This window comes from Rattus rattus, chromosome 16 (genome assembly GCF_011064425.1).
Source record: "Rattus rattus isolate New Zealand chromosome 16, Rrattus_CSIRO_v1, whole genome shotgun sequence".
In the NCBI taxonomy this organism is placed as follows: domain Eukaryota; kingdom Metazoa; phylum Chordata; class Mammalia; order Rodentia; family Muridae; genus Rattus; species Rattus rattus.
In genome coordinates this window covers 3,764,410-3,790,154 of record NC_046169.1, presented here as the reverse complement: position 1 = coordinate 3,790,154, position 25,745 = coordinate 3,764,410, and the positions used below count along the sequence as shown (strand labels likewise).

At 45.1% G+C, this 25,745-nt stretch overlaps 1 protein-coding gene across 1 annotated transcript in view; it reads left to right on the top strand.

Moving 5' to 3' along the window:
- Positions 1 to 21,984, top strand: part of Rxfp2 (relaxin family peptide receptor 2) — a 62,323-nt gene extending 40,339 nt beyond the window's left edge. The window contains exons 12-18 of the mRNA XM_032886638.1: positions 1,039 to 1,110; positions 1,217 to 1,288; positions 4,514 to 4,585; positions 7,180 to 7,409; positions 8,018 to 8,428; positions 11,156 to 11,374; positions 20,755 to 21,984. Of these exons, the coding sequence (XP_032742529.1) occupies positions 1,039 to 1,110; positions 1,217 to 1,288; positions 4,514 to 4,585; positions 7,180 to 7,409; positions 8,018 to 8,428; positions 11,156 to 11,374; positions 20,755 to 21,014 (1,336 nt within the window). The 3' untranslated portion in view covers positions 21,015 to 21,984. The remainder of the gene's footprint in view (positions 1 to 1,038; positions 1,111 to 1,216; positions 1,289 to 4,513; positions 4,586 to 7,179; positions 7,410 to 8,017; positions 8,429 to 11,155; positions 11,375 to 20,754) is intronic.
- Positions 21,985 to 25,745: the final 3,761 nt, after the last annotated feature.

Below are 25,745 nucleotides of genomic sequence, written 5' to 3'. Positions count from 1 at the left end.
CTCTATAGTTATTTCTAGCCAGCTATCCCATATCTATCGCAAGATATCAAAAAGAGTTAAGATGCTATGCTTTGGGAGCTAGAGAAATGGCTTAGCAGGTAAGAGCAATGGCTGCTCTTCCAGAGGACCTGCGTTGGGTCCCAGCACCCACATCAAAGTTTTCAACCATCTGTAACTCCAGTTCTGGAGGATCTGGTGCCCTCTCCTGGTTATTCTGAGAACTGCATACACATCAGGTGCATACACTCAGGCAAAACACCCAGTTACGGTTTTATAAGTTATTTTACTTCATCCTTGACGAGGCAGTTGTACAAAGGTTCCATCCTTAACATTATCTCTACTTGGACACAGATTTGTGTCTCCAATTGCGACAGATCTCTCTCTCTGCCACACTCTCTAGAGTCACTACCCTGTGGTTTCTTTCTGGATTGGACAGTGGTATATTTCATTAGAGCAGAACTATGTGAGAATGCATACGAATGTAGCTCAGTGGAAAAGCACCTGACCAGCATGCATGAGGTCCTAGGTTCAATCCCCGCTAACAGGGGGCGGGGTGTACCTAGAATATATACATGTATCCACTCAAGATTGTCTGAGTAGCTACCGAGTGGCTGACGCTCATTTGGATGGAAAGCAATAACAGACAGAAGATTCCAGACTTGACCTCAAAAAGCTTGGCTGGATAAACGTGTGGAACGAGTGAGACTCGCGGACGTGTGGGTGACAGATGTGCAGAGTGTGCTCCAGAGAGGAAATTAGTTAGAGATCTCAGAGCCAGAATGTGCTGGCAGAGGGGCGAGAGGAAATTCCAGACAGGAACTGGATGAGCGGGAAGCCATGCGGTTTGTCAGCCATGGAAAACAACCCCCCATCTCCCGCACCCCCGCTGACTCACGGGGTCTTGCTGTGTCACAAGTTCAAAGCCTGGTTGAACTGGTTTCATGTTTTCTCTTGTGTCCAGTGGGAAGGTGGGGAGAGATACCTCCCTGCTATTTATCCCCAGTGTTAACTGTTTTTGGTTTTCACTGTCGTCAACAGGGACCTGTCTAGCAATGTGATAGCAAAACTACCAGCCCACCTTTTCAGCGACCTTCACCTTCTCCAAAAGCTGTAAGTCCCCTGCCTCATCATCAGATTTAAGTGGCAACATCTTAGCCTTACAATATAATAACAACAGCCATACTTGTCCCCCTCCCTTCCTCTAATGGGAAAAAAGGAACCTGTCGTCCAATCCTCTTCTGTATGTCCACAAGAACCAGTTTGGAAGTCTCAAACAACTTCAGTCTCTGTAAGTAAAGCTTTCTCATTGTGCCGGTTACCACAGTAGGGAGGCTATCTTGCTTAGAGAGGCATTTGATTCTAAGTGCTCTTTCTCCAGCTGGGGCGGGCATCCCCAGGAGGCGTGTCCAGGAGATCCTGAGCACCACTGTTGGCTGTCAGTTATGAACTAAGTCGTAGCAAAGTTGCAGTTATGGCCGCTTGGTTCTGTAAAAACCACTCTGTTTGAAGCTGCATATCCATCCATCCAGAGAACTGGGCTCAGAGAGAAAATCGAATCCCGAGATTTTCGTAAAGAATTAAATTTGTAATGGCTATGTTTTGGAAAAGACTGACAGAAATAAATTCTCTAAGACTTTCCTTCTTTTCCACTGTCCCATCTCCCTGAAGAAGTTATAGGATTAAAAAAAAAATCAGTCTTTACTTTGTAATTATTGAGAACAGCCCCACAAAGACAAGCATTCAAACAATTTAGTTTTGTTTTAGTACTTTACAATTTCAGCCATTTTAGTTCTAGTGGTACCAAAAATCCCACCAATTACTCTCTATAAATGTTGTGATTTTTTTTCCCCTGGGTGACCATCTGTTGGCTAAGGTTCACTTGTTACCTATTTCAGCCTAACTCATTTTTTTTCTTTGACTCCAAAGACTGATGTTTTTGTTTTGCTTTGCTTGTTTAAAAAAGTTGAGCTTCTGTCTGTTTGTCTAATATTCTGAGGCAGGGTCTCACATAGCACAGGCTAGCCTCAAGCTTGTATGCGGTTGAGGATGGTCTTGAACTTCTGATCCTCCTGCCTCTGCTTCTCGGGAGCTAAGGTTATTGGTTTGTTCCACTACACCAGGCTTCTTCCGGAGACTAATCTTCAATATCACGTTTCTTTTTGTTAAATAGATTTCTATTTCTATTCTAATAGAAATCTATTTTAAAACACCCGATTTAGCGGTCTTTTAGCCAATATTAGTGGGCGTCCACTGAGGGGCAGCATGATCTTTGCTCTTAGGAAGCTAGAGTGTAATTAACCAAAGTCTACAGATATCGTGTGATTTTTCTAAAGACTTATTATTTGTTCGTGGTGAGGGCAGGTATGTGAACATAACACCAGTGGCTTTGGAAGCCAGGGGAGGACACTGGATCCCTGGAACTGGAGTTACAGATGGCTGTGAGCCACCATGTATGTGGGTGCTGAGAAGTGAGCCTGGGTCCTCTGAAAAGCCGCCAGTGCTCTTAACCACGGAGCTAGCTCTCCAGCCCTAACATGTTTTGTTTTTGTTTTTGTTTTTTTAACTTAACAGCTGACTTCAGGCCTTCGACATGACTCTTCTCTAATGGGCAATGTCATCATATTTCATTATAAATACCCACCTGCATGGAACTGTCCCCAGCCCCAAGCTCCCCGGAATAACGACTCACTCAAAATAAATTTACAAACGCCTAGGCTATATCGCTAGGCTCGTCCCATGACTACCTAATACTTTAAAATAACCCATTTATCCTAATCTACATTCTGTCATGTGGTTGGTTACCTCTGCTCGAGTACCACACATCTGTCCTCACGTCTTCCCCCGCGAGTCTTCCCTCGTCTGGCTCTATCCCAGAATTCTCTCTGCCTACCGGAAGTCCCACCTTCTGGTCTACCCTTTTTAACAGGCCGTAGTTTTTTTAATTGACAGGTGATGCATCCATACAATACACAAGATATTCGCTCGGGACTGAATCTCTTGCGCAAAGCTGTCGTGTGTAAGAATGTAGTTAAAATGCTGGGGAATGTAGCTCAGTAGCAAAACACTTGACCAGCATGAGGTCCTAGGTTCACTGCACGCATTTCTAAAAAGAAAACTCTCCCGCCACTGTCTGATCCCTTTCCCAAAGTAGTAACTGTTAGGTACACACTCCTCTCTTCTTGCTCTCATTTATTTATTGTCTAGTTGTTTGTTTCTAAGACTCACTGGAATACAACACTAACTGACATTGGTTCATATATTGGACTTCCTTACATACAGGCTATAGTGGTCCCTGTGCTGCAACAACCACACAATCCACATAAAATGTCAGTGGTGATACTCGAACAAGGGAGCTGAAGAATAGGTGAAAGAAGAGGGGGTGAGGGGGGTCTTAGAAGAACTCGGGGTGCTCTCCCAGAGGGGCCACATGATAATTCTGTAGTATCAGCATCTCTTCACGTTTTAATTCTGGTCAGAGAGCAAAGGGATTCTCCTGTGAAGGAGCCACTGGGCCAAGGAAAATTCAAAAACATACTGTGAAAAAAAATCTGTATTCAATCAGCTAAAAGCATCAGGATAAATCCTGCTTTTTAAAGGTGTCTTCCGATCACATGCTACAAGCAGGAGGTTCTCGTGGCGTTATACTTCCTTTTCCGTTTGCTTCCGGAGAAGCCTGTGGCTCTTCCTTTACACTGTTCTGAAGGGGTCTCTGAGACCCATACCTTCAGAAGTGCCCGGACAAGCTCAAAATGTCGAGGGTGCTAACCATCTTCCCAAATAACTCAGAATGTCCGCAAGCCTGCTGGCGCCCTCTGAAGACGTGTTATAGACCCTGGCTGGAAACAAGAATGGCAGTTCCTCTGGAGTATTAGTAAACGATGGTTCTGAGTAGCATCTTCGCACTCAAAAGACACATAGGCCAGGGAGAAGTAAATATGCCAATCCAGGTTCCCAATGGACTCACTTTAATGACGTTTTCAGATCAGAAGTTCTAGGTGTGGAATGAAACCCATGAACTTCCATGGAAGTGCTGATTAATCAGACTACAAAAATAATGTTAAATACCAGACACTACTGCCGTTTGATCGATCGGTTATTTATTAAATAATAATTTAAATTAATTTAAATATAATTTAAATATTTAAATAATTTAAATAAATATTACTTCTGTGGGTGGAAGCCGGAATCTTGTGTTTGTCAGGCAAGCATGCCACCACTGAGCCGCACTCTCACAGCCCCTTGCCATTGCAAAACCAGTTTTATATTAAAGCATAATTCTGCGTCTAAGTGACCCAAGAGCTTCGCTTACAGCAGGTGTTACAACTAGTGAGAATTTTTCTCAGAACTTCGACTATGAAGTTTTTAGCCACATTTGAATTGGTAACATTACATTTCAAAGTATCAATTTGAGCCATGACCCAAACATGAAACGGTTTCAAAGTTTAACCTTACAAAAAAACAAACAAACAAACAAACAAACAAAAACATGAAACTTATTGTATGTATCTTCCAGAGACCTGGAAAGGATAGAGATTCCAAACATAAACACCGGAATGTTCCAGCCCATGAAGAACCTTTCTCACATGTATGTATGCTTGAAGGGAACTGTCTGATTGTCACTGAACTGTGTTTGTATGCAACAAACGTCTTCTTTCCTATTGAGAACTTTTTAATTTTGTCACCTTTGGTCCCTGTTCAAATAGAGTTCAATATAATGATGTGCCGACATGACTGACCCTTCTCTCTGGAAACACGATGTTTATCCAATTGAGGCCCAATAAGAGATCAGGGTACCAGAATGCCACACATTACATCAAATGAAGTCACTGGCTAAAGGGTACTCAGGAGACCTGGAAACATTAATTCACTTCACATGAGTGAGCAGTCGGCTGCTCTCAGATGTGGGCTATGTAGATTCCAGGTGTTGTTTCTCTTATTAAAAGTGCACTGCACATGGAGGTAATTAATCTTTATCAGTTTTGTAAAGTCACTTGAATATATATTGGCTAAAGTGCACTGTGTAAGTTGTGTTCATAAATGTGTTTATTTTTTTAACGTGACCATTTCTTTATAAACTGTATATGATCTATATGTTCCTGATTTCGAAATTAACCATTGTCATCCACAAAACTAGGGAGAAATCGATGTAAGATCCCAAGTTGGGTGCAGCCAGTCGATCAGAGTGTTGAGGTGAATTCAGGTGCTCATTGGGGACAGCACTTGTGTTGTGTCTGTGCAGGGGGTGTGGCGCCTAAAGACAGGCGTTCAATGTGAATCCCACATGCTTTTGCTCCTTTCCCTTCCTTGTGGCACCATTAGATAAATAATTCATGAGGCCGTTCTTTACTCTTGCTGCAGGCAGAATGTGAGTCTGTCTTAGAGTAGAGAGATCCAGACTTTCTGAATTTGGTGAAGCCAGTGTATACTGCCAAGGTCATGGGGGGACCAACAACAAACAGAAAAAAAGAGTTAGCTTAGCTACAACCCTGATGAAAGACCTGCTGTCTTTTTCCTTTGGCCTTCACTTGCTGAAACATCCCTACCTCCTCTCCCCATCCTCCACCCCTATCCCCCATCCCCCCACCCCCATTCCCCATGCCCATCCCCCAACCCCACCTTGCCTGCCCCTGGTCACAGTGGGAGAGCCAACCTGGCTTTCTCTCTCTGAAGACACTGAGCATAATAGAATCCTAAAAGAACCAAGTTTGTGCCAGGAGTCCAGGGTAGGAAAAGAAACCAATAATGTCAGAGTCCTTTAATTGGATGCCAACTGTTGTTAAGAGGCTGGACTATAAGCTGCTTGGGGTAGAACTTGCCTTGTATGTTTCTGAGAAGCCCAGCACTCAACGACCCCAACACACTTTGAGATCTAAGAGACGTTTGTTGAGTCCTTAGCGTGCGGCAGGCACATAGGGAGGCTGAGGATGCAGGGATGAGAGAGAGGAAGAACGTGCCAGGAGTACTTTCGTTGAACCTTGAAGTCAGAGTAAATGAGCCAAGAAGTAAATGCCTACTGATTCCATGTTGATATGTGAGATAAAGAGATAGATGAGGGGTTTGGATGGTCAGTCACGTGGCCTTTGAGACAACCAAATATAACGAAAGAAAAAGCGGAGCCAAGGCTCTCTGTGGGGCATGGGTCTGGCTTGTGCAAGATTAGAAGGCCACCCTGCTTGTATGGAGGGAGGCTGCGCAGCTAAGGATGGCCAGGCACACAGTCTTGAGAGGGCTCCACCTAGTTCCATGGAACCATCTAACTTGCTGGTGCAGAAACTGAATCCGGAGACGGTAAAAGTATACTCAGCTGGGGGAGGCGGGGGAAGAGAAGGGTTATGAACCTCAGGACATCGTGGAAGAGTACAGATAGAACACATGTGGGAGAGAATCTACACATACATGTTTAGGGTGCGGCCCTAAACCTGATGGGCTGGTCGTCTCCAATCCTCAAGAGTGCCCATGCCCAGATGACAAAAGCATTGACCGCAAACACACCTTCATTCCCCTCTAGAATCTAAGTCCTTTTGAAGAAACTCCGAGACAAACCCTGGGCTTAAGACACCTGCTTCTGGGGTTGGGGATTTAACTCAGTGGTAGAGCGCTTGCCTAGCAAGCACAAGGCCCTGGGTTCGGTCCCCAGCTCCGGAAAAAGAAAACAAACAAACAAACAAACAAAAAAAAAAACAAAACTGCTTCTCCTCCCAACTCTAGCAAGACTCAATTTTCCTAGTCTCAGACTCTCCCCTTTGGCCAGCACAAGAAGAAGGCTAGATACTTAATGTCGATATTGAGAATTTTTTTTTTTTTTGTGAGACATAGGTTCCCTACAGCGAAAGCCTGGGGTGTTGTCCAGAGATGAAATTCTTTTATAATGATCTGCTTTTTAGAATGCTCATATCAGACATGGTCAGGGATGGGAGTAGAGCCCCCAAAACTTCAGACCTTCATACTCCCCTGACCCTTGACTCTCTCCAGACGCAGCCACACGCTTCTGAAGTCTGCGTTCCCATACAGTGCTAGTCTTTCCAACAGCCCCACCTAGACCAGCAAATTGCTAAAGAATGAGAATAGGTGATAACAAGCAGAGTAGCCAAGGGCCAACCCCTGCTCCTGCCTGTAGCCCTGGTAGGGGTTCTCGAATCACTGCAGCCAGATGACTCTCTTTTTCTCCTTTGGCTTCAGATATTTGAAAACCTTTCGGTACTGCTCCTATGTTCCCCATGTCCGAATCTGTATGCCCTCGACTGACGGTATATCTTCATCTGAGGACCTCTTGGCTAACAGTATCCTCAGAGTGTCTGTCTGGGTTATAGCTTTCATTACCTGCGCTGGGAATTTCCTCGTCATAGCCGTGAGATCTCTCATTAAGGCTGAGAATACAACTCACGCTATGTCCATCAAAATCCTTTGTTGTAAGTATGTTTCTTGTATAAATGGAATGTCTTCTGATCATCTGTGTCTGGCATATGTGTCTGTGATGTGTATACGGGATTGTATATCCAACAAATCCTCCTCGATACAAATTAGCCTTGGGGGGCTAATATATTCTAGATGGGAATGAACTGTTCTCTGTGATTTCAGGTTACAAGCTATTAGCACAAAACACAGCCCTGGGAGTCACAACGTAGAAGTGAGAACCCCCAGCCAGAGGGGTGGGTGGTGGTGGAAGATGAAATAAGTCAGATGTGTAAACTAAATGTAATTTATTATTAATTTCAATTACAGAAGCCCACATGCTTAACAAGCTCAGATTCTCCACTAATGCCACTGTCAAGAAAAAGATGGGCAGAAATTTGTGTTACTCAAGAATATTTTGTTAACCATACAAGTAGTACACATATTTTCATGGACCTACTACCCTTCGGAGTTTGTTACCCCTTTCCAGCCTTTTAACTCGAAAACAAATCAGGTCCACTGGCTGGTTAGTAGTCTAGGAGGTAGTCACATTGGTTCATTTAACACGGGAAGAAGGATCTAGGAAAATAGAGGGCAACTGTCTTGGGCTGCTTGGCTCCTGCAGGTGCCGACTGCCTGATGGGGGTGTACCTGTTCTCCGTGGGCGTCTTTGACATCAAGTACCGAGGGCAGTATCAGAAGTATGCGCTGCTGTGGATGGAGAGTGTTCCCTGCCGCCTGCTGGGCTTCCTGGCCACGCTGTCCACAGAGGTCTCAGTGCTGCTGCTGACATTCCTGACCCTGGAGAAGTTCTTGGTCATCGTATTCCCTTTCAGCAACCTGCGCCTGGGCAAGCGTCAGACCGCCGTGGTCCTTGCCAGCATCTGGGTGGCGGGATTTCTCATAGCGGCCGTTCCCTTCACCAGCGAGGATTATTTTGGCAACTTTTATGGGAAAAACGGAGTCTGCTTCCCACTTCATTACGACCAAGCAGAAGATTTTGGAAGTAGAGTGTACTCCCTTGGGATTTTCCTAGGTAAATTTCATCTTTGGTTTCACAGAAACACCGCCATCTATCTTTCCAGAATGGCACGAATCATCAGATGCCACATCTGTTCGTCCGGGAAGCAAACAAAGTTCTTGGCGTGCATTTTGTAGGTTTTTTTTTTAATTAAACTTTTTATTGCTGAGGTTTAGTGTGGAAATCAGAGACACGCTCTCAGGACCTTTGGGTGATTTTTTTTTAACAGCTCCTCATTCTTTTTGCTTTTCATTCACAGTGAGTATGGCCTGGAAAAATTCTAAGTTAGTGCCCAGTTCTGAAACCCGACCAAATTTCTCAAACTCCTGTTCAATCATTTTAACAATGTAGTTATAATTTAAATAAATATTAATAAAACTCTGGAAGCTCAAGAGCAGATTATCTAAACACCCACAGATTTATGACCATTTGTAAACACAGCTCTTGAGGACCCCTCAGTACAAGTTCTTTTCAGCTTTCTCAATTCTCTGATTTTTTTCTTAGAAACGATGATCTTATATTTCCTGTTATAAATAAATGACAGACTTAGACCTTAACATTAATTAATGTTTTAAATTGTACACACCTTAGTCTGCTTGGAATGAAGGTTGTTCCCACAGCCTTTCTTTACCGAAGACACATCATTTCATCTGCTTCTTCTCCTCTTATCCTCTTCATCAACAACTCCTTGATGCTTTATTAAAAATATTTTTCCTCTGCCTTCTGTTCCTGCCTGACTCTGCCCACTGCTGTTGCGCGGCATCTGAGATCTTGCCCCTGCTCTATACTCTGACCCCCTCCCGCTGCCACTGGTATCACAGTCCCCTCCTCACAGAAACTGTTCCACAGCCCCAGCCACGAACACAGCCCTTTCCCTCCAATCAGAAACCCACCAATGCCCCAAACTACTCTCAAGGTCAACTTTAAAGGGCTTGCTTATAACTCATCCTGGGGTGGCCCTAACCTCTCTTCCCATTTCTCCATCGATTCCTTCTCCTCCTTCTCTGAAAAAAACAAACCTCTGTGTTTGCAGCAATCTGATGATTCTCTTCAGACATCACTCTGTTTGGTAGCCATGTGTTCGTAAGTGTGTTTCTCCCAAGATCATTTAGGCTGTTTAGGCTTCCTCCAGGCTCCTTTCTTCACTGTACCTCCGACATGTATGTGCCTGTGTATCACATTCAAACTACCACGACTTAAGGGGGCCAAGAGTTTATTGTGCCTCTTCTATGGCCGTACACAATATTAAGAACTAGAGAGACACCAGCCGCAGCTCTCACAGACATTGCAGAATGGACAGTGGGATGCAGACCCTCGGCTGCAGCCTCATAGCACAGGCCGAAATGCACCATGGGTAAAGAGTGTAGCATGTCCACATCCGAGGACGAGGGAAGGCTTCAAAGGAGAAATGAAACTCCAACGATGGGGAGGCACAACCAAGTGAAGACAGGATTAGGAGTGAGAGTTGTGTTCCAGGAAAAGACGATGGGTTCAAAGACGACCCCAGCTCCAGGGGCCAGCCAGGCCCAGTTGAGGTGCTAAGGAAGTTGGATATGACTGGCTTTTACAGCTAAGGCGGGAGACTCTGCTAAAAGAGATTAAACACCTACAACAGAATCATTTTATTTTATACCAAGCTAAACTCACTGACAAGAGGCCTCAGACAAACCAGTGTTATAAAATCCCATTGAACGACAACACAGTGAACCCGTGGAAAAGGAAATGCTGTGTGTGGATAAAAATAACCTTGAATTTAAACTGTTTCCCCAGCCAGTGCGAGTCTTCCACACAGTCTGAATTCGGCTTAGGGGTGTTTTTAGCAGCTCTGGAAACATGCAAATTTGACGCTTGTTAAAAGAAATTCGATAATCACTATTTTGGATTTTTTTATTACAGCAAGAATAAAGCAAGGGAAAGAAACAAGAAATCAATGTTATAGGGAATATCTATGAAACCATTTGCCCCCCCCAAAAGAGTGATTCATTTAGTTATATTTTTAACATTTTTTTAATTTCTTTTCTAAATGGAGTCTAAAGGGTTCTGAACCACAACAGCTTAAATTACTGTGGGCAAATGTAAGCAAAAATGCATTTTGGTTTTATGTTTTGTTTTATGTTATTGAAATGCCCAAAGCTTAAAGAATAATTACATTCGTGATAAATTCTAAGATTATTTTGTTCATATGTATAAGACTAGGAGCTAAGGTTGTTATCTATTTTTGAGACATGCGTTACAATCAGAGCATCATCTTAAGGGGTGACTTACCAGGAACTAAAGACAGAACCAATGTGTGAGTGTGCATGAGAGAGAGAGAGAGAGAGAGAGAGAGAGAGAGAGAGAGAGAGAGAGAGAGAGAGGCAGTCTTGCCTCCTGGTATTCTAGAACTGAGTTTCCAGCCCTAATTCTTCACAAAGAATGCACACCTTTGAAATCCTCTTCTAGGGGTTGGGGATTTAGCTCAGTGGTAGAGCGCTTGCCTAGCAAGCTCAAGAACCTGGGTTCGGCCCTCAGCTCTGAAGGGGGGGGAGAAAAAAAAAGAAATCCTCTTCTAAGGCTAATAAAAAACCCAGTTCTTGATCTTGTTCCCCAAACTTGGGAAGTTTAGCTACCTTGCTCTGAGAACACAGGAGAGGGTGCTTCTGGGAAAGGCTGGCCGCCAGGTGCTGCGTTAGCAACCACATAGCTGATGCTTCCCTGCTGACCAACACGGAGAGTGTGAAACAAGCGTGCTTTTCCCCACAGGCGTGAACTTGCTGGCTTTCCTCGTCATCACGTTCTCCTATGTCACCATGTTCTGCTCCATTCAGAAAACAGCCCTCCAGACTGCAGAAGTGAGGAGCCACATCGGGAAGGAGGTGGCTGTCGCCAACCGGTTCTTTTTCATCGTGTTCTCTGACGCCATCTGCTGGATTCCTGTGTTTGTCGTTAAAATCCTGTCTCTCCTTCAAGTAGAGATACCAGGTCAGGCCCCTTCCTCATCCCCACACACAGTGCCTCCTCAGGCCCTTTGGTTGACAAGGCCAGAGTCTAGGGCAGTGCCTTGCGCATAGTAAATTCTCCATGAGTACCTATGGCATTGACACAGAGAATCAACACTCCCACCTCGGTGTTTTATATTTAATATTCTAAAGTGGGCAGTGGTGAAGTCCAGTAAAGAAAAATAAAAAAGCTGAAGCAAGAGAGAAAATAAACCTAAGTACCTTGCTAGCTAGTGGTTCTTAGCCAAGAATATGAATGAAAGATAGGTAGATAGAGACATACATACATACATACATACATACATACATACATACATACACACATTCTGTCTTAGTTTGGGATTTATTGCTGTAAAGAGACACCATGACCAAGACAACTCTTTTTTTTTTTAAAGATTTATTTTATTCATATGAGAACACTGTAGCTGTCTTCAGACACACCAGAATCTCATTACAGATGGTTGTGAACCACCATGTGGTTGCTGTGATTTGAACTCAGGACCTCTGGAAGATCAGTCAGTGCTCTTAACCACTGAGCCATATCTCCAGCCCCACCCCAAGACAACTCTTATCAAGGATGACATTTACTTGGGACTGGTTTACAATCTCAGAGGTTCAGTCCATTACCATCATGGCAAGAAATGCACGGTAGCATCCAGGCAGACATGGTGCAGAGAAGTATGCATCTTGATCTGCAGGCAACAGAAGGGGACTGACTGTCTTGGGGTGGCAGCCAGGAGGAGACTCCCCTCCACCCTGGGCAGAGCTTGACCAACAACTCAATTGAGTGCAATTCTGTCTGGCCACTGAGAAACTTGCATGGCTACAAGAAATGAGACTGTGTGTCTCCCATTACGAGGAGTCCTCACTGGGATCATTTTACAGATTCCAGAAAGTTTCCATTGCATTAGGTTTCCACCCCACCCACATAAGCCTCCCAATTCCAGCCATCTCTTCCTGCACCCCCCCTTCCACCCCATCCCACTCCGCCCCTACCAAACCCCCACTTCCTCCTCCCATACCTACCGGCCCCCAGTCTGCTGAAAAGATCTATTCTGTTTCCCCCTCTGAGGGAGATCCACGTTCGCCCCACCTAGACCCCTCCTCTTTACCTAGCCTTTCTGGGCCTACAGATTGTAGCTTGGTTATCATTTGCTTAATGGCTAACATCCACTTACCAGTGAGTACATACCACGTTTGTCTTTCTGAGTCTGAGTTCCTCACTCAGGAGGACTTTTTTCTAGTTCCATACATCTGCCTGCGAATTTCATGATACCATTTTTTTTTCTTTTCTTTTTTTCGGAGCTGGGGACTGAACCCAGGGCCTTGTGCTTGCTAGGCAAGCGCTCTACCACTGAGCTAAATCCCCAACCCCCATGACACCATTTTTTAACAGCCGAGGAGTACTACACTGCTGGACTTGTGGAAATGTAAAAGTACTCCATTGTGTAGATGCCCCACGTTTTCTCTATCCATTCTTCTGTTGAGGGGCATCTAGGTTGTTTCCAGCTTCTGCCTATTACGAATAAAGTCAAAATGAACATGGTCGAGTAATGTCCTGGTGGCCGGGATGGAGTGTCCTTTGGGTAGATGCCCAAGAGTGGTAGAGCTAGGCCTTGAGGGAGATTGATTCCCAACTTTCTGGGGAGCTGCCATATTGATTTCTATACTGTCAGTTCGAGTCCGCAATGGAAGATTATTTCCCTTGCCCCACATCCTCACCAGCATGAGGCGTCAATTGATTTATTGACCTTAGCCATTCTGATGGGTGTGAGATGAAATCTCGGAGTAGTTTTGACTTGGATCTCCCTGATGGTTAAGGATACTGAACGTTTCTTTAAATTTTCTCAGCCATTGGAAATTTGCCCATTGAGAATTCTCTGTTTATATCTGTTCCCCCATTTTTAAAATTGGATTATTTGGGCTTTTTGATGTCTAGTTTCTTGAGTTCTTTCTATATTTTTGTATGCTATTCTTCTATCAGGTGTGAAAGTTGGTAAAAATCTTCTCCCTTTCTGCAGGCTGCCATTTTGACAGTGCCCTTCGCCATACAGAAGCTTTTCAGCTTCATGAATTCCATTGTATTAACTGTTGATCCAGTGCCTGTGCTGTAACTGTTCTGTTCCAAAACTTGTGGACACCCCCACTTTCTCTTCTCTTAGATTCGGTGGATCTGGTTGTATGTTGTAATCTCTGAGCCACTCAGACTTGAGTTTTGTGCAAGGTGATTAAAATGGATCTATTTTCATTCTTCTACATGCGCTACATCCAGTTTGACCAGCACCATTTGTTGAAGATGCAGGGTTCCTCCCACCCCCCATACTGTGTGTTTCTAGCTTTATCAAAAGTATGGTTCTAGGTGTGTGGATTTAAGTCTGGATCTTTAATTCAGTTCCACTGATCAACATGTCCATTTGTGTGTGTGTGTGTGTGTGTGTGTGTGTGTGTGTGTGTGTGTGTACCAATGCCACGTGGTTGATTATTATATCTCTGTAGCAGGACTTGAAATGGGAAATGGTGGGACCCCCGAGCAGTTCTTTTACTGTTCAGGATTCTTTTCGCTGTCCTGGGTTTTTGCCTTCCCATATGGAGTTGAGAATTGTCATAAGGAATGGTGTTGGAATTTTGATGGGGATAGCATTGAATTTGTAGATTGCATTGGGTAGGGTGGTCATTTCTACTATTTCAATCCTGCAGATCTAGGAGCCTAGGAGATCTTCCCTCTTCGGATAGCTTCTTTGGGGACTTGAATTTTTTTATTACAGATGTCTTCAACTTGCTTAGTTAGAGTGAGCCCAGGACTGTTAATGTTATTTGAGGCTACTGTGAAAGGCGTTTCCCCTAATTTCTTTCTCAGTCTATTCGTGATTTGTATGTAGGAGGACTACTGATTTTTCTTAATTTTTATTATTTTTTAAGTTAATCTTGTAGCAGGCCACTTTGCTGTAGGGGTTCCCTGGTGGAATTTTTAGGCTCACTTATGCATACAATCATGTCATCTGAAAATAAAGATCCTTTCCCTTCTGCCTTTCCAGTCGGTATCCCCTTGTTCTATTTCAGTTGTTTTAGACCTGTAGCTAGGACTTCAGGTGCTACATTAAATAAATATGGAGAGAGTGGATGCCTTCTTCTCTTGCTTCTGGTTTTAGTGGAATTGTTTGAGTTTCTCTCCATTTAATATTTTAGGCGTGCTATAATGTATATTATGTTTAGGTATGTTGTCCCTCGGATCCCTAATCTCCCCAGGACTTTTGTCATGACGGGGTGTGGGAGTTTGTCCCTGGCTTTTCTGCATGTAACGAGATGATCATATGGTTTGTGTCGTTCTGTCTGTTTAATGGTGAGTTACATTTACTGATTTTTGTCTGTTGCCTCTCTGGGATGGCGCTTACTTGACTACAGTGGATGATCCTTCTGACGTATGAGAACATTCTGTCTGCAGGTGTTTTCCTGGACTTTTTTTCTTTAAGATTTATTTATTTATTATATACAAGTACACTGTAGCTGTCTTCAGGCACACCAGAAGAGGACATCAGATCCCAGTACAGATGGTTGTGAGTCACCATGCGGTTGCCGGGATTTGAACTCAGGACCTCTGGAAGAGCAGTCAGTGTTCTTAACTGCTGAGCCATCTCTCCAGCGTCTGCAGGTGTTTTACTGAGCATTTTTGCCTCTATGTTCGTAAGAGAAACTGGTTTGTAATTCTCTTTGTTGGGTCTTTATGTAGTTTGAGTATCAGGAAGAGTGTGGCCTCATAAAATGAATTAGGCAGTGTCCCTTCTGTTTCAACTTTGTGGAATAATTTAAGGCATATTTGTATTAACTCTTCTCTGAAAAGTCTGGTAGAATTCTGTGCTAAAACCATTTGGACCTGGTTTTTGCTTGTTTGGTTTGTTTTTGGGTTTTTGTTGTTGTTGTTGTTTGTTTGTTTTGTTTTGTTTGTTTTGTTGTTGTTTTTGCTTTGGAGGGTTTTTTGTTTATTGCTTGTTTGTTTGGGGGGAGACTTCTAATCGCTGCTTCTATTTCACTGGTGGTTCTAGGTCTATTTATCATTTATCTCATCCTAATTTAACTTTGGTAGGTGGTGCCTACCAAGAAAATTATCCATTTCTTTTAGATTTTTCCAAATTGGTGGGGTATGCGTTTTTAAAGTGTGTCCTTATGATCCTCTGGACTTCCTTGGTGCCTTTTGTTACCCCCATTCCCCTTTTAGTTCTGGCTTTGTTAAGTTGGGTACTCTCTCTCCACCTACTAGTAGTTAGTTTGGATAAGGGTCTGTCTATTTATTGATTTTTCTCAAAAAGAGAAAAAAGAAAAGAGAAGAAAAGAAAGAAAACCAGTCTTTGTTTCGATTTTATTGATATCACCCCTCCGTTTGATTATTTCCTGCTGTCCACTCCTCTTGAGTCTGATTGGATCTTTTTGTTCTCGAGCCTTCAGCTATGCTATGAGATTGCATAAGTTGCTAGTGTGAGATCGATCCAGTCTTTTTCACGCAGGGCACTTGGCGCTGTGAACATTCTTCCTAGCACCACGTTTATTGTGTCCCACAGGTTTGGACGGGCTGTGTATTTATAATTATTATTCATTATTATCAAGTATTACTGTGCGTGTGTGTTTCCATCGAATTCTAAAACATCTTTAATTTCTCTATTTCTGGATTAACCCACTTTTCTCCAGTACAGTTGTTCCGTCCCGGGAGTTTGTGAGCTTTTTTTTTGTGTCCCTAGTTCAGCTTTGATCCATTGTGGTCAGCGCCACTTCCATTTTCTTCTATCGGCTGAGACTCACTTTGTGTCCAGGTATGTGGTTGATTTTGGAGAAAGTTTCACGAGGTGCCAGGAAGAAGGTGTACTCTTTTATGTCCATTGGGTTTGCAAGGTTTGTTAGCTCCGGTGTTCATTTAGCTTCTGTCTGGATGACCTGTCCATTGACAAGAATGGGATGTTGAAGTCTCCTACTGTCGACATGTGAGGGTCAGTATGTGGTTTAAGCTGTAGTAGTGTTTCCTTTAAAAAAAACAAAAAACAAAAAATGTGGGTTTAGGGGTTGAGGACTTAGCTCAGTGGTAGAGCGCTTGCCTAGCAAGCGCAAGGCCCTGGGTTCGGTCCCCAGCTCCGGAAAAAAAAAAAACAAAAAACAAACAAACAAAAAAAACCGTGGGCATAGAGATTAATAATTAAAACATCATTTTAGTAGATTTTCCTTTGGTTAGTATGCAATGGCCTTCTCTATCTCTCCTGATTAGTTTTGGTTTGAAGTCTATCTTATTAGATATTAAAATGCCTACCCCAGCTTGCTTCTTAGGTCCACGTGCTCAGAATATGTTTATCTTAACCTGTTACCCTGAGGTAATGTCTATCCTCTAGACTGTGTCTTTTTACTGAGGAATTGAGACCATTAAGAGACATCAATGGCAAATGACTGTTGATTCCTGTTACTTTGGTATTGTCACTGCTGCTGCTGCTGCTGCTGCTGCTGCTGCTGCTGCTGCTGCTGCTGCTGCTGCTGCTGCTGGTGTGTGTGTTTCCCTTCTTTTGATTTTGCTGGTGTGAGGTTATTTCCTGTGTTTTAGTGGGTGTAGTTAACCCAAACCAGGAGCTACAGCAACGAGGAAGGGAGGAGGGGGAGACCTGGGGATGGGGCCAGACCGAGATATTGTTTTATGCTTAGTGTAAATTAGACCAAAACATTCCAGAAAATGGGGACAGGCGGTAAAGACGTATAGACCCGTGGGTGAGAATAGGGATTAACTGCCTCTACTAGCGCTGGGGCTCCTCTCAGAGCCGGTGCTCCTGAGCCAGAGAGCAGCTTATCCAGGCCTGGCCTGGCATTAAATTGTCTCAAAAGGAGAGAGAGGGAAAGTCTCGCCCAAGAGAAAAGGTCCTAGAACGAGAGTCAGTAAAAAGATTCATCCCCAGAGACAGCACAGGTCGTTCCAAGTACAAGAACGCTCCCCTGAAACCATGTGTACACTATAGAAAGTCAAGTTCCGAGGTAAAGAAAGCGCACACCAGCACGTGCTTGAAGAGGGCGCTCTCCTTGGTGGACAGCTGTAAGCGGGGCATCATGGCGATGGGGCAGCCTGCTGGAGTGATGGATGCCCTGAGTCCCACAGCAGCCAGCAGGTGGTGGTGGTCCAATGGCATAGATGGAGTGGTGGAGGCAGCAGCTGCGATCGAATTCGTGTGACGTGTGCGCAGAAGCGGCGGCAGATTTAACGGCAGAGCCCAACAGCAGCACGCTAGGCGGCGATCTCGGGTCCTGTGTGCAGAAGTGGCGTGCATCTCCATTCTTCCTCACCACAGCCAGTGCAAGCAGGCAGCCCATAGCTAGTGACCGCGACTGCGCCCCGGGCCCAGGGTGGACCGTAGCTCCGAGGGAGCACACGACCATGACCGCGCCCTGGGCCCGGGGCCCAGGGCAGGCTAGGGTGCCTGGGCGGCCAGCGGAGGCGCGCCGTGGGACGAGCCTGTCCTCGGCCCCGAGGTTCCCACCGCTGCAGCCGGCGACAGGGCGCCAGGCACCACACGAGATCAATGTCCTCACAGGGTGCATCATTGTTAGGGTTCTCTCACAGGGCACCATTGTTAGGGTTCCTGGTTGGATCCTGGGTTTTGGCACCAATGTCAGGTTTTAAATCTCTGCCGGTACCCGGACATAAAACACCAAGCTACCATGGTTCCACATGGAGAGGTTTAATGAGAGAAGAGTAGAAGAGTGGAAAGGAGACCGGCCATAGGCACGTTGGGGGAGTGGGGGGGAGGGGACAAAAGAGGCAAAGAACAAAGAGCAAGAGGGGGTAAGAGGGGAGTAAGAGAGGGGAGTAAGAGAGGGGAAGAGAGGGCAAGCAGCCACTTTTATAGTGTCAGGCACAGGTGGCTGTTGCCAGGCAACTGTGGGGCGGAGCATACCTGGGTGTTCCCAGGTAGCTGTGGGAGTAGAGCTTAGACAGAATTCCAACAGAGAGATGTTGTTAAAATTGACTTTATCATAAAACAACTTATTTTCTTCATCTACAGGGATGGAAAGTTTTGCTGGGTATGGTCATCTGAGCTGGCATCTACGATCACTTAAGAGTCTGTAGGACTTTCTGGCTTTTACAGTCTCCATTGAGACGTTGGATATAATTCCAATAGGTCTGCCTTTATATGTGACTTGGTATTTTTCCCTTGCAGCTTTTAATAGTCTGTGTTCTGTATGTTCTTAGTGCTTTCTTTATTATATGCCGCGGGGACTTCCTTTCAGGGTCCAATCTATTTGGTGTTCTGTAAACTTCTTGTACCTTTATAGGCATCTCCTTCCTTAGATTAGGAAAGGTTTCATCTGTGATTTTATTAAAAGCATCTTCTGGGCCTCTAGGCTTGGTTTCCTCTCCTTCCTGCATTCCCATGATTCCTAGGTTTAGTCTTCTCATGGCGTCCCAGGTTTCCTGGGTATTTTGAGTCAGGAGTTTTTTAGATTTAACATTTTCTTTAACCAATGGATCAATTTCTTCTACCATATCTTCTATACCCGAGATCCTCTCTTCCGTCTCTTGTCTCCTGTTGGTGATGCGTGCATCTGTACTTCCCATTAGAATTCCTAAATTTTTGGGGTTGGGGATTTAGTCCCGGTGGTAGGCGCTTGCCTAGCAACCGCAAGGCCCTGGGTTCGGTCCCCATCTCCAAAAAAAAAAAAAAAAAAAAAATTCCTAAATTTTTGCAGGTCCTCAAGTCCCTTAGTTTGGGTTTCCTTTATTGATTCTGTTCCCAACTTCAGGTTTTGAACATGCCAATTATCTCCTTAAAACTAGTTTGTTGTGTTTTTCTGGATTTCTTCATTTCCTCTTCTTTAAGGAAATACTACCATGTTCATAAAGGCTGATATGGGGTCATTTTCTTGGGCTTCGGCTAGGCTGGACTATTTCTGGCCTGCTATGGTAGAATAGATGAACTCTTCTGGAGAGTTAATGCCCTGGCCGTTGTTGACTCTGCTTTCACACCGGTGTTTCTTTCAGCATCTGGTTTGGCGATGATTAAATATCTAGGCGCCGACTGCTGGGTGTGTCTTTGTGGGGTGGGTGTTTTGTTCCTTGGCTTCTGTTTCCTCTCGGGAATTTGAAGCACGTGATGCTGTGTGTTACCTGGTTTTTGCCCTGATCAGTTCGTATGTCCATGGGGAGTGGCTACTAGTGTTGAAGGCTAGGAGGGATGGATTGGGGGAAAGAAGGTTGGAGGAGAAGGTCTTCGTGATCCATTGAGGATGGGGTCAGAGAGGAAAGGGAGACCTCAGCAGGTTTCCTGCTACAGAGCTGGGACATGACTGGGGCCATCAGATTGCAGGAGTAGAGGGAGAGGGTCCGTCTTCAGCCTCCTTGTTGCCCTGTGAGTAGTGGCCCTTGGGTTAGCAGGGGAGTGCCTGCTGGAGTTGGAGTCTGGGACAAAAAAACAAGTTGATGGAGGAAAGTTAGGAAGGGAAGAGCTGTGGGATGCCCCGAAGATGGGAGCAGGGAGCAGGGGGCAGGGAGGGCTACCATGGCACTCTGCTGCAGCGCTGGGGTTGAGATTGGGGAGTTGGGTCTGGGGGAACAGAGAGAAGAGAAGGTCTGTGGACAGCCTGCCTGGCTTTCTGGTAGGCATTGCTGTGTTCTATAAAGCCAAGGATATGTTTTATAGAGCGAGGTATGGTGCCTTGGGAAGGGGTACCAGCTCCACAGGCCCATGCTGAGGCACGGCTCCCCCAGAGGAGAGCTTACTTGGGGGCATGAGAAGAAGGGAAGTTGAGAAGGGAGTAGAGGCAGAGAGAGGGGACAGAGAACAACAGAAGGAGGGAGCAGGGGAGAGGAGGGGAGTAGAGGAGAGGGGAGAGAGAAAGAGAAAGAAGCAAGCCTGGAAATTGGGGGGTGGGAGAAGCAAGGGATCAGAGAGAGAAAGGAGTCAGAGAGAGAGAGAGACAGAGAGAGAGACAGAGAGAAAGACAGGGAGACAGAGAGGGAGACAGAGAGACAGAGACAGAGACAGAGACAGAGACAGAGACAGAGACAGAGAGAGAGAGAGAGAGAGAGAGAGAGAGAGAGAGAGAGAGGCCAAACAGTCCCTTTTATAGCAAGCCTGGCCTACATGCCTGTTGCTAGGTAACTGCTGGGTGGAACATAGATCATGCCAACAGGCATGACCTGCTGCAGTTGCAGGCTGGGAGTCAGCCATGAGTGGGGACAGGAGTCAGGTGAGGACGTGTGTGGGATCTACAGATGTTGTTGGCGAGGTTGCAGTTGGTATTCTGTTGCAGCAGTAGGGAGGAGATGGGGAGGGACTGGGTCTGGGGCAACAGAGAGAGAGGAGCCACTTTCTATTTCTTTTCAAACTTCTTTTATTTCTCCAGGCACAATCACTTCCTGGATCGTGGTTTTTTTCCTTCCGGTAAACAGCGCCTTAAACCCCATCCTGTACACTCTCACCACCTCCCTTTTTAAGGACAAGTTGAAACAGTTGCTGCACAAACATCGGAGGAAATCCATTTTCAAAGTTAAGAAGAAAAGTCTATCCGCTTCCATTGTGTGGACAGACGACTCTTCACTTAAACTTGGAGTGTTGAACAAGATAGCCCTCGGGGACAGTATAATGAAGCCGGTCTCCCCGTAGTGGTTTTGGATCTCTGGACTTTGAGGGTACTACCTAAAACAAGGTGCAATTGGGGGAAGATGGCATCTGAGACGGTTTCCATCTTGGCCAGCAGACACCTGTTCAGCACCAGGGACACAGTGCAACGGCTGTTGGCCCCGCATTCCGGGTGACAGCTCTATGACCTGTGGACCAAGCTGAGAATAGCATCACAAGCCTCTCCTTCCTGCCAGCCCAGACCTGGCACGCACAAGCAAATCCATGTAGACTGCTACATGGTGGATCTCCAGGTAGTCAGCACTGCGCGCCTAGCCCCGGGGTGCCCGCATGTAGCCACCGCCATGGCCTTCTCTTACATCACGTTGCACTGTCTGTTAAGTATGGGCATCCGTGACATCTTATTCCAGTGTGACCATCACGACACAAAATGAACATCTTTGTCACCACACTTTCGGTAGCGAATGAAACCATCAGCCTCTTATTGGTACTTTTGACAGTATCTGCAGGGCTCTGGAATAGCAACTTTGAACGCAGTTCCTCACACCAGTTTATCATGACTAGCATGACCAGATGAGCAGAAGGCATGCTGTGGGAGCCTAGAGCCGGTTGCCTCTTGGCCTATTTAAGCTCAGAAAAGCTGAGATCTTAGACGTTTTTTTAAAGGTACCCACGGAGCAAAGGAAATCAGAAACTTGAACTTCCCCAAAGAGTTATCATTCTCAAATGCTTTAGAACAATATTTCTATTGCTGGTAAGTTCTCTTCTCATTTAGCACAGAGACAAGGAGAGTTCAAAGGTGACACAGGATGATGGGTCTGATCTGGGGCCATTCGCTCAGTTGCACAAATTCCCCCCAGTCCCACACAGAAATGCCAGAAGCGCTGGCTTTGTTTTTTGAAAGTGAAAAATGTTTATGAAGACTTGGACACTTTTATACTGAAAGTTTATAAATGTAGGGGGAAGAATACTATGAATAAATTTATATTTTGCATTTGTCTGTGTATTACTTTAAGCTTGACAAAGAATGTGGGTAGGTTTCCGGAGGGCTGAGCACATCTTGTGGCATCCCTAGGGTGCACACCACTGTCTTACCAGACACGACTGACGTTTCTGTTTTTCTGTTGCCAAAGCATGAAACAGTAAGTGAACTTCATCACCTCCCTTCCCTTCTTTCCAGTTCCATGGAAGAGAAAAACGAAAGCATCTATCTAAGCACCCTGTATCACCTTTTTCTACAGAGTGAATGGAACATCCTTCTATCCTGTAGGATCCAGGAAAAAAAAAAACACAGTTATCCTGGTTTATTTGGTACCTAACACTGACTAAAATCATAAAAACAAGTTCCTCCATTTAACTAAGAATGTTCCTTCCGTCAGGGAGCGATTCTCATTTGGATTCTATGAATGGCACTGTGAACAAGACTGCCTTCCTCCCTGAGGGTTTCAGCCTCTCTGTGTTGTTCCCCTTCCTCCTTCTTCACTGGTTATGCAGTGTTGCTGGCATCTTGTTAAAGCCCTTAACCACAAATGCCTTCTAATGGCTTCTGGAGGCTTCATCCCCAAGTGTTGGCACTGTTGGGAGTTTAGGGAAGAAGTGGGACCTTCTTAAATCACCAGGGGAGTGGTCTTCAAAGGATCTTGGCATCTTGGCCCTTGCCTTACATTGTTTCCAAGCTGCTGTGAAGGAGGTGAGTTTTCTCCTCCTGTGCAGGCAACACAGGCCGAGCCCCACTGACACCTCTGACAGTGCATGCCAAATCACTGCCTCCTTAAATGTTCAGCTCAGGTACTCATCAATGATGGAAACCCAATGGACACAATCACTGCAAGGCCTTCTCCAAATCCATGATCCAAATAAAGAATTTAATACAGACTAGGTCTTTGGTCTAGAATATTTCAGTTTTGACCCAAAATCTTTGTCCATGGCCCACGACTACGTGGGGTTAGTTTTGTCAATTTGACACCAACTTGACACACCAGAGCAAAGGAAGTTTAAAGGAGGAGGTACCTTCATGAGACTGAACCCTGGGCATGTTGGTGGGGGCATTTTCTCGATTGATGGTTAATGTGGGAGGCCAATGTGGAGAGTGCCAGTCCTAGATAAATGGGCTTCCTCTGTATGAGAAAGGCTGCTGAGCAAGCCATAGAGAGCAAGTAACCAGCAGCATTCCTCCATGGTCTCTGCTTCAATTTCTACCATGAGTTCCTGTCCTGGCTTCTCTCCTTGATAGAGTGTGACTCATGAAGTGTAAAAGGAAATAAACTCCTCCCTCTCCTGGTGGTATTTATCAGTGTTTTATCAGAGAAACAAAGAAACAAACAAGAATACTCAGTTATCTAATTTCAAAGTTGTCAATCATCAATGTCTGGGTTTTTTCTGGCTAGGAACAGACACCATGACCAAAGCAACTCTTATAAGGACAACACTTAATCAGGGCTGGTTTCCAGGCTCAGAGGTTCAGTCCACTATCATCAAGGAGGGAGCATGGCAGCATCCAGACAGGGATGGTGCAGGAGGAGCTGAGAGTTCTACATCTTCATCTGAAGGCTGCTAGCAGAATACTCACTTCCAGGCACCTAGGATAAGGGACTTAAAGCCCTTATTCACAGTGACACACCCACTCCAACAGGGCCACACCTTCTAATAATGCCACTCCCTGGGTAGAGCATATATAATAACATTCCACTCCCTGGCTCCCATAGGCTTGTTTAAACATGAGTCTATGGGTGCCATACCTAAACATAACAAAAATATATTTAGTCTAACTTCAAAAGCCCCCACAGTCTATAGCAGCCTCAACAAATTTAAAAGTCCAAAGCTCAAAATCTCTTCTGAGATTCATTCAATCACTGAATTACAATCCCCAAAGCAAGACAGGAAACCAGTTCCAAACTCTGCATCTCCATGGCTGATGTCAGAGCCGTCTCTGGATCTCCAACTCCTTTTCATCTTTGTTGACTGAAACAAACTTCTTTTCCTGGGCTGATTCCACTCCCTTAGCAGCTTTCCTCAACAGATAGCCCACAACTCTGGCTTCTTGAGCATCTTGGAGTCTCCAAGGCAACTTCAGTCTTCCAGCTTCTTGTTTCAATGTCTGGGATCCACACATGATCTTCTGGGCTCCTCCAAAGGGCTGGCGTCACTTCTCCAGCTCTGCCCTCTGTAGAGCTCTAAGCTCAGGTTGATCCACTCCACTGCCACTGCTGTTCTTGGTGATCATCCCATGGTACTGGCATCTCCAATTCACTGGGGTCTTCTGCTGCAACAAGGCTTCACCAGTAACCTCTCATAGGCTCTCTTCAAAGTGTCAAGCCTCAAATCCTTTGCATGACCCCTCTAGTTCTGGATGTCAACAACAGGTGAGGCTGCACCTTCACCATTGACCTTCCATGGCCTCTCACAGTGCAAAGCCTCAGCCGGTCTTCATGACCTCTTCATGCCTTCAAAACCAGTACTACCTGGGTGACTCTTACACATTACCAAGTACAGCTGTAGCAAGAGGTACAACCTTGGCTATCTCTGGAACACAGCTTCTTTGTGCTCTTAGAAAACACTTCCCAGAAGATTTCACCTTGGTGATGCTGGTCTCTTCTTAGTCATCACTAATTTCTTAGCTCCAGCTAACCAGCATCAATTGTCCCAGTCGTCCCTTCTATTCTTGACTCTGAAGCCAGAGCCAAATGGCAGAAACCGCTGAGTTCTGCTGCTTGATGGGGCTGGAACATAGCTCCCTCCAACCCCGCCCCATTCTGTTACTTTATCAAAGCTGGATTAAAGGTGTGTACCCCCACACCTGGACTTAAGCTTCCTTCACCCAGAACTTGCTCTGTCCCTGCTGGCTTTGAACTCCGAGATCTGTTTGGCTTTATCTCCAGGTATTAAAGGTATGTACCACCATGCCTGGATCTAAACTTATTTGGGTAGGATCTTGCCCCAAAGTCCTGTTCCCTTAATCTGCTCTCTCCTAGAACACAGGATTCAGCTTCATTCTATTCCCTGGTGTCACTTTAATTTTTAAACTATATATTTTATATTTTTCCTTTCTCAGCTGTTTGTTTAAAATGCTTTTCATGAGACTTAACCAGAGAACAAAGTCTCCACTGGGCCTTTTTGAGACTTCCTTTGTCAATGCAAGTGACATAAATCTCTTTACCTCAGGCTCAGGCAGACTCTTCAGACGAGGGCAAAAAGCAGCCACAATTCTTCACCAAAATACCTCAAAACAGTCCCTAGGCCACATACTGAAGTTCTCCACTGAAACCTCTTGGGCCAGATTCACATAGCTCAAATTACTCACAGCAGAAAAGTCTTTCATATTCCTACTAGGATGCCCCATTAAGTCCCATTTAAAGCATTCCACCACTTTCCAAATCCAAAGTCCCAAAATCCACATTCTTCTAAACAAAAGCACGGTCAGGTCTATCACAGCAACTTCTGTCATAGTTAGGGTTTTATTGCTATGAACAGACACCATGACCAAAGCAAGTCTTATAAAAGACAATATTTAATTAGGGCTGGCTTATAGGTTCAGAGGTTCAGTCCATTGTCATCGAAGTGGTAGCATGGCAGTGTCCAGGCAGGCATGGTGCAGGAGGAGCTGAGAGTTCTACATCTTCATCTGAAGGCTGCTAGCAGAACACTGACTTCCAGGTAGCTAGGGTGAGGGTCTTAAAGCTCATGCACACACCCACTCCAACAAGGCCACAACTACTTCAATAGGGCCACACCTTCTAAAAGTGCCACTCCCTGGAC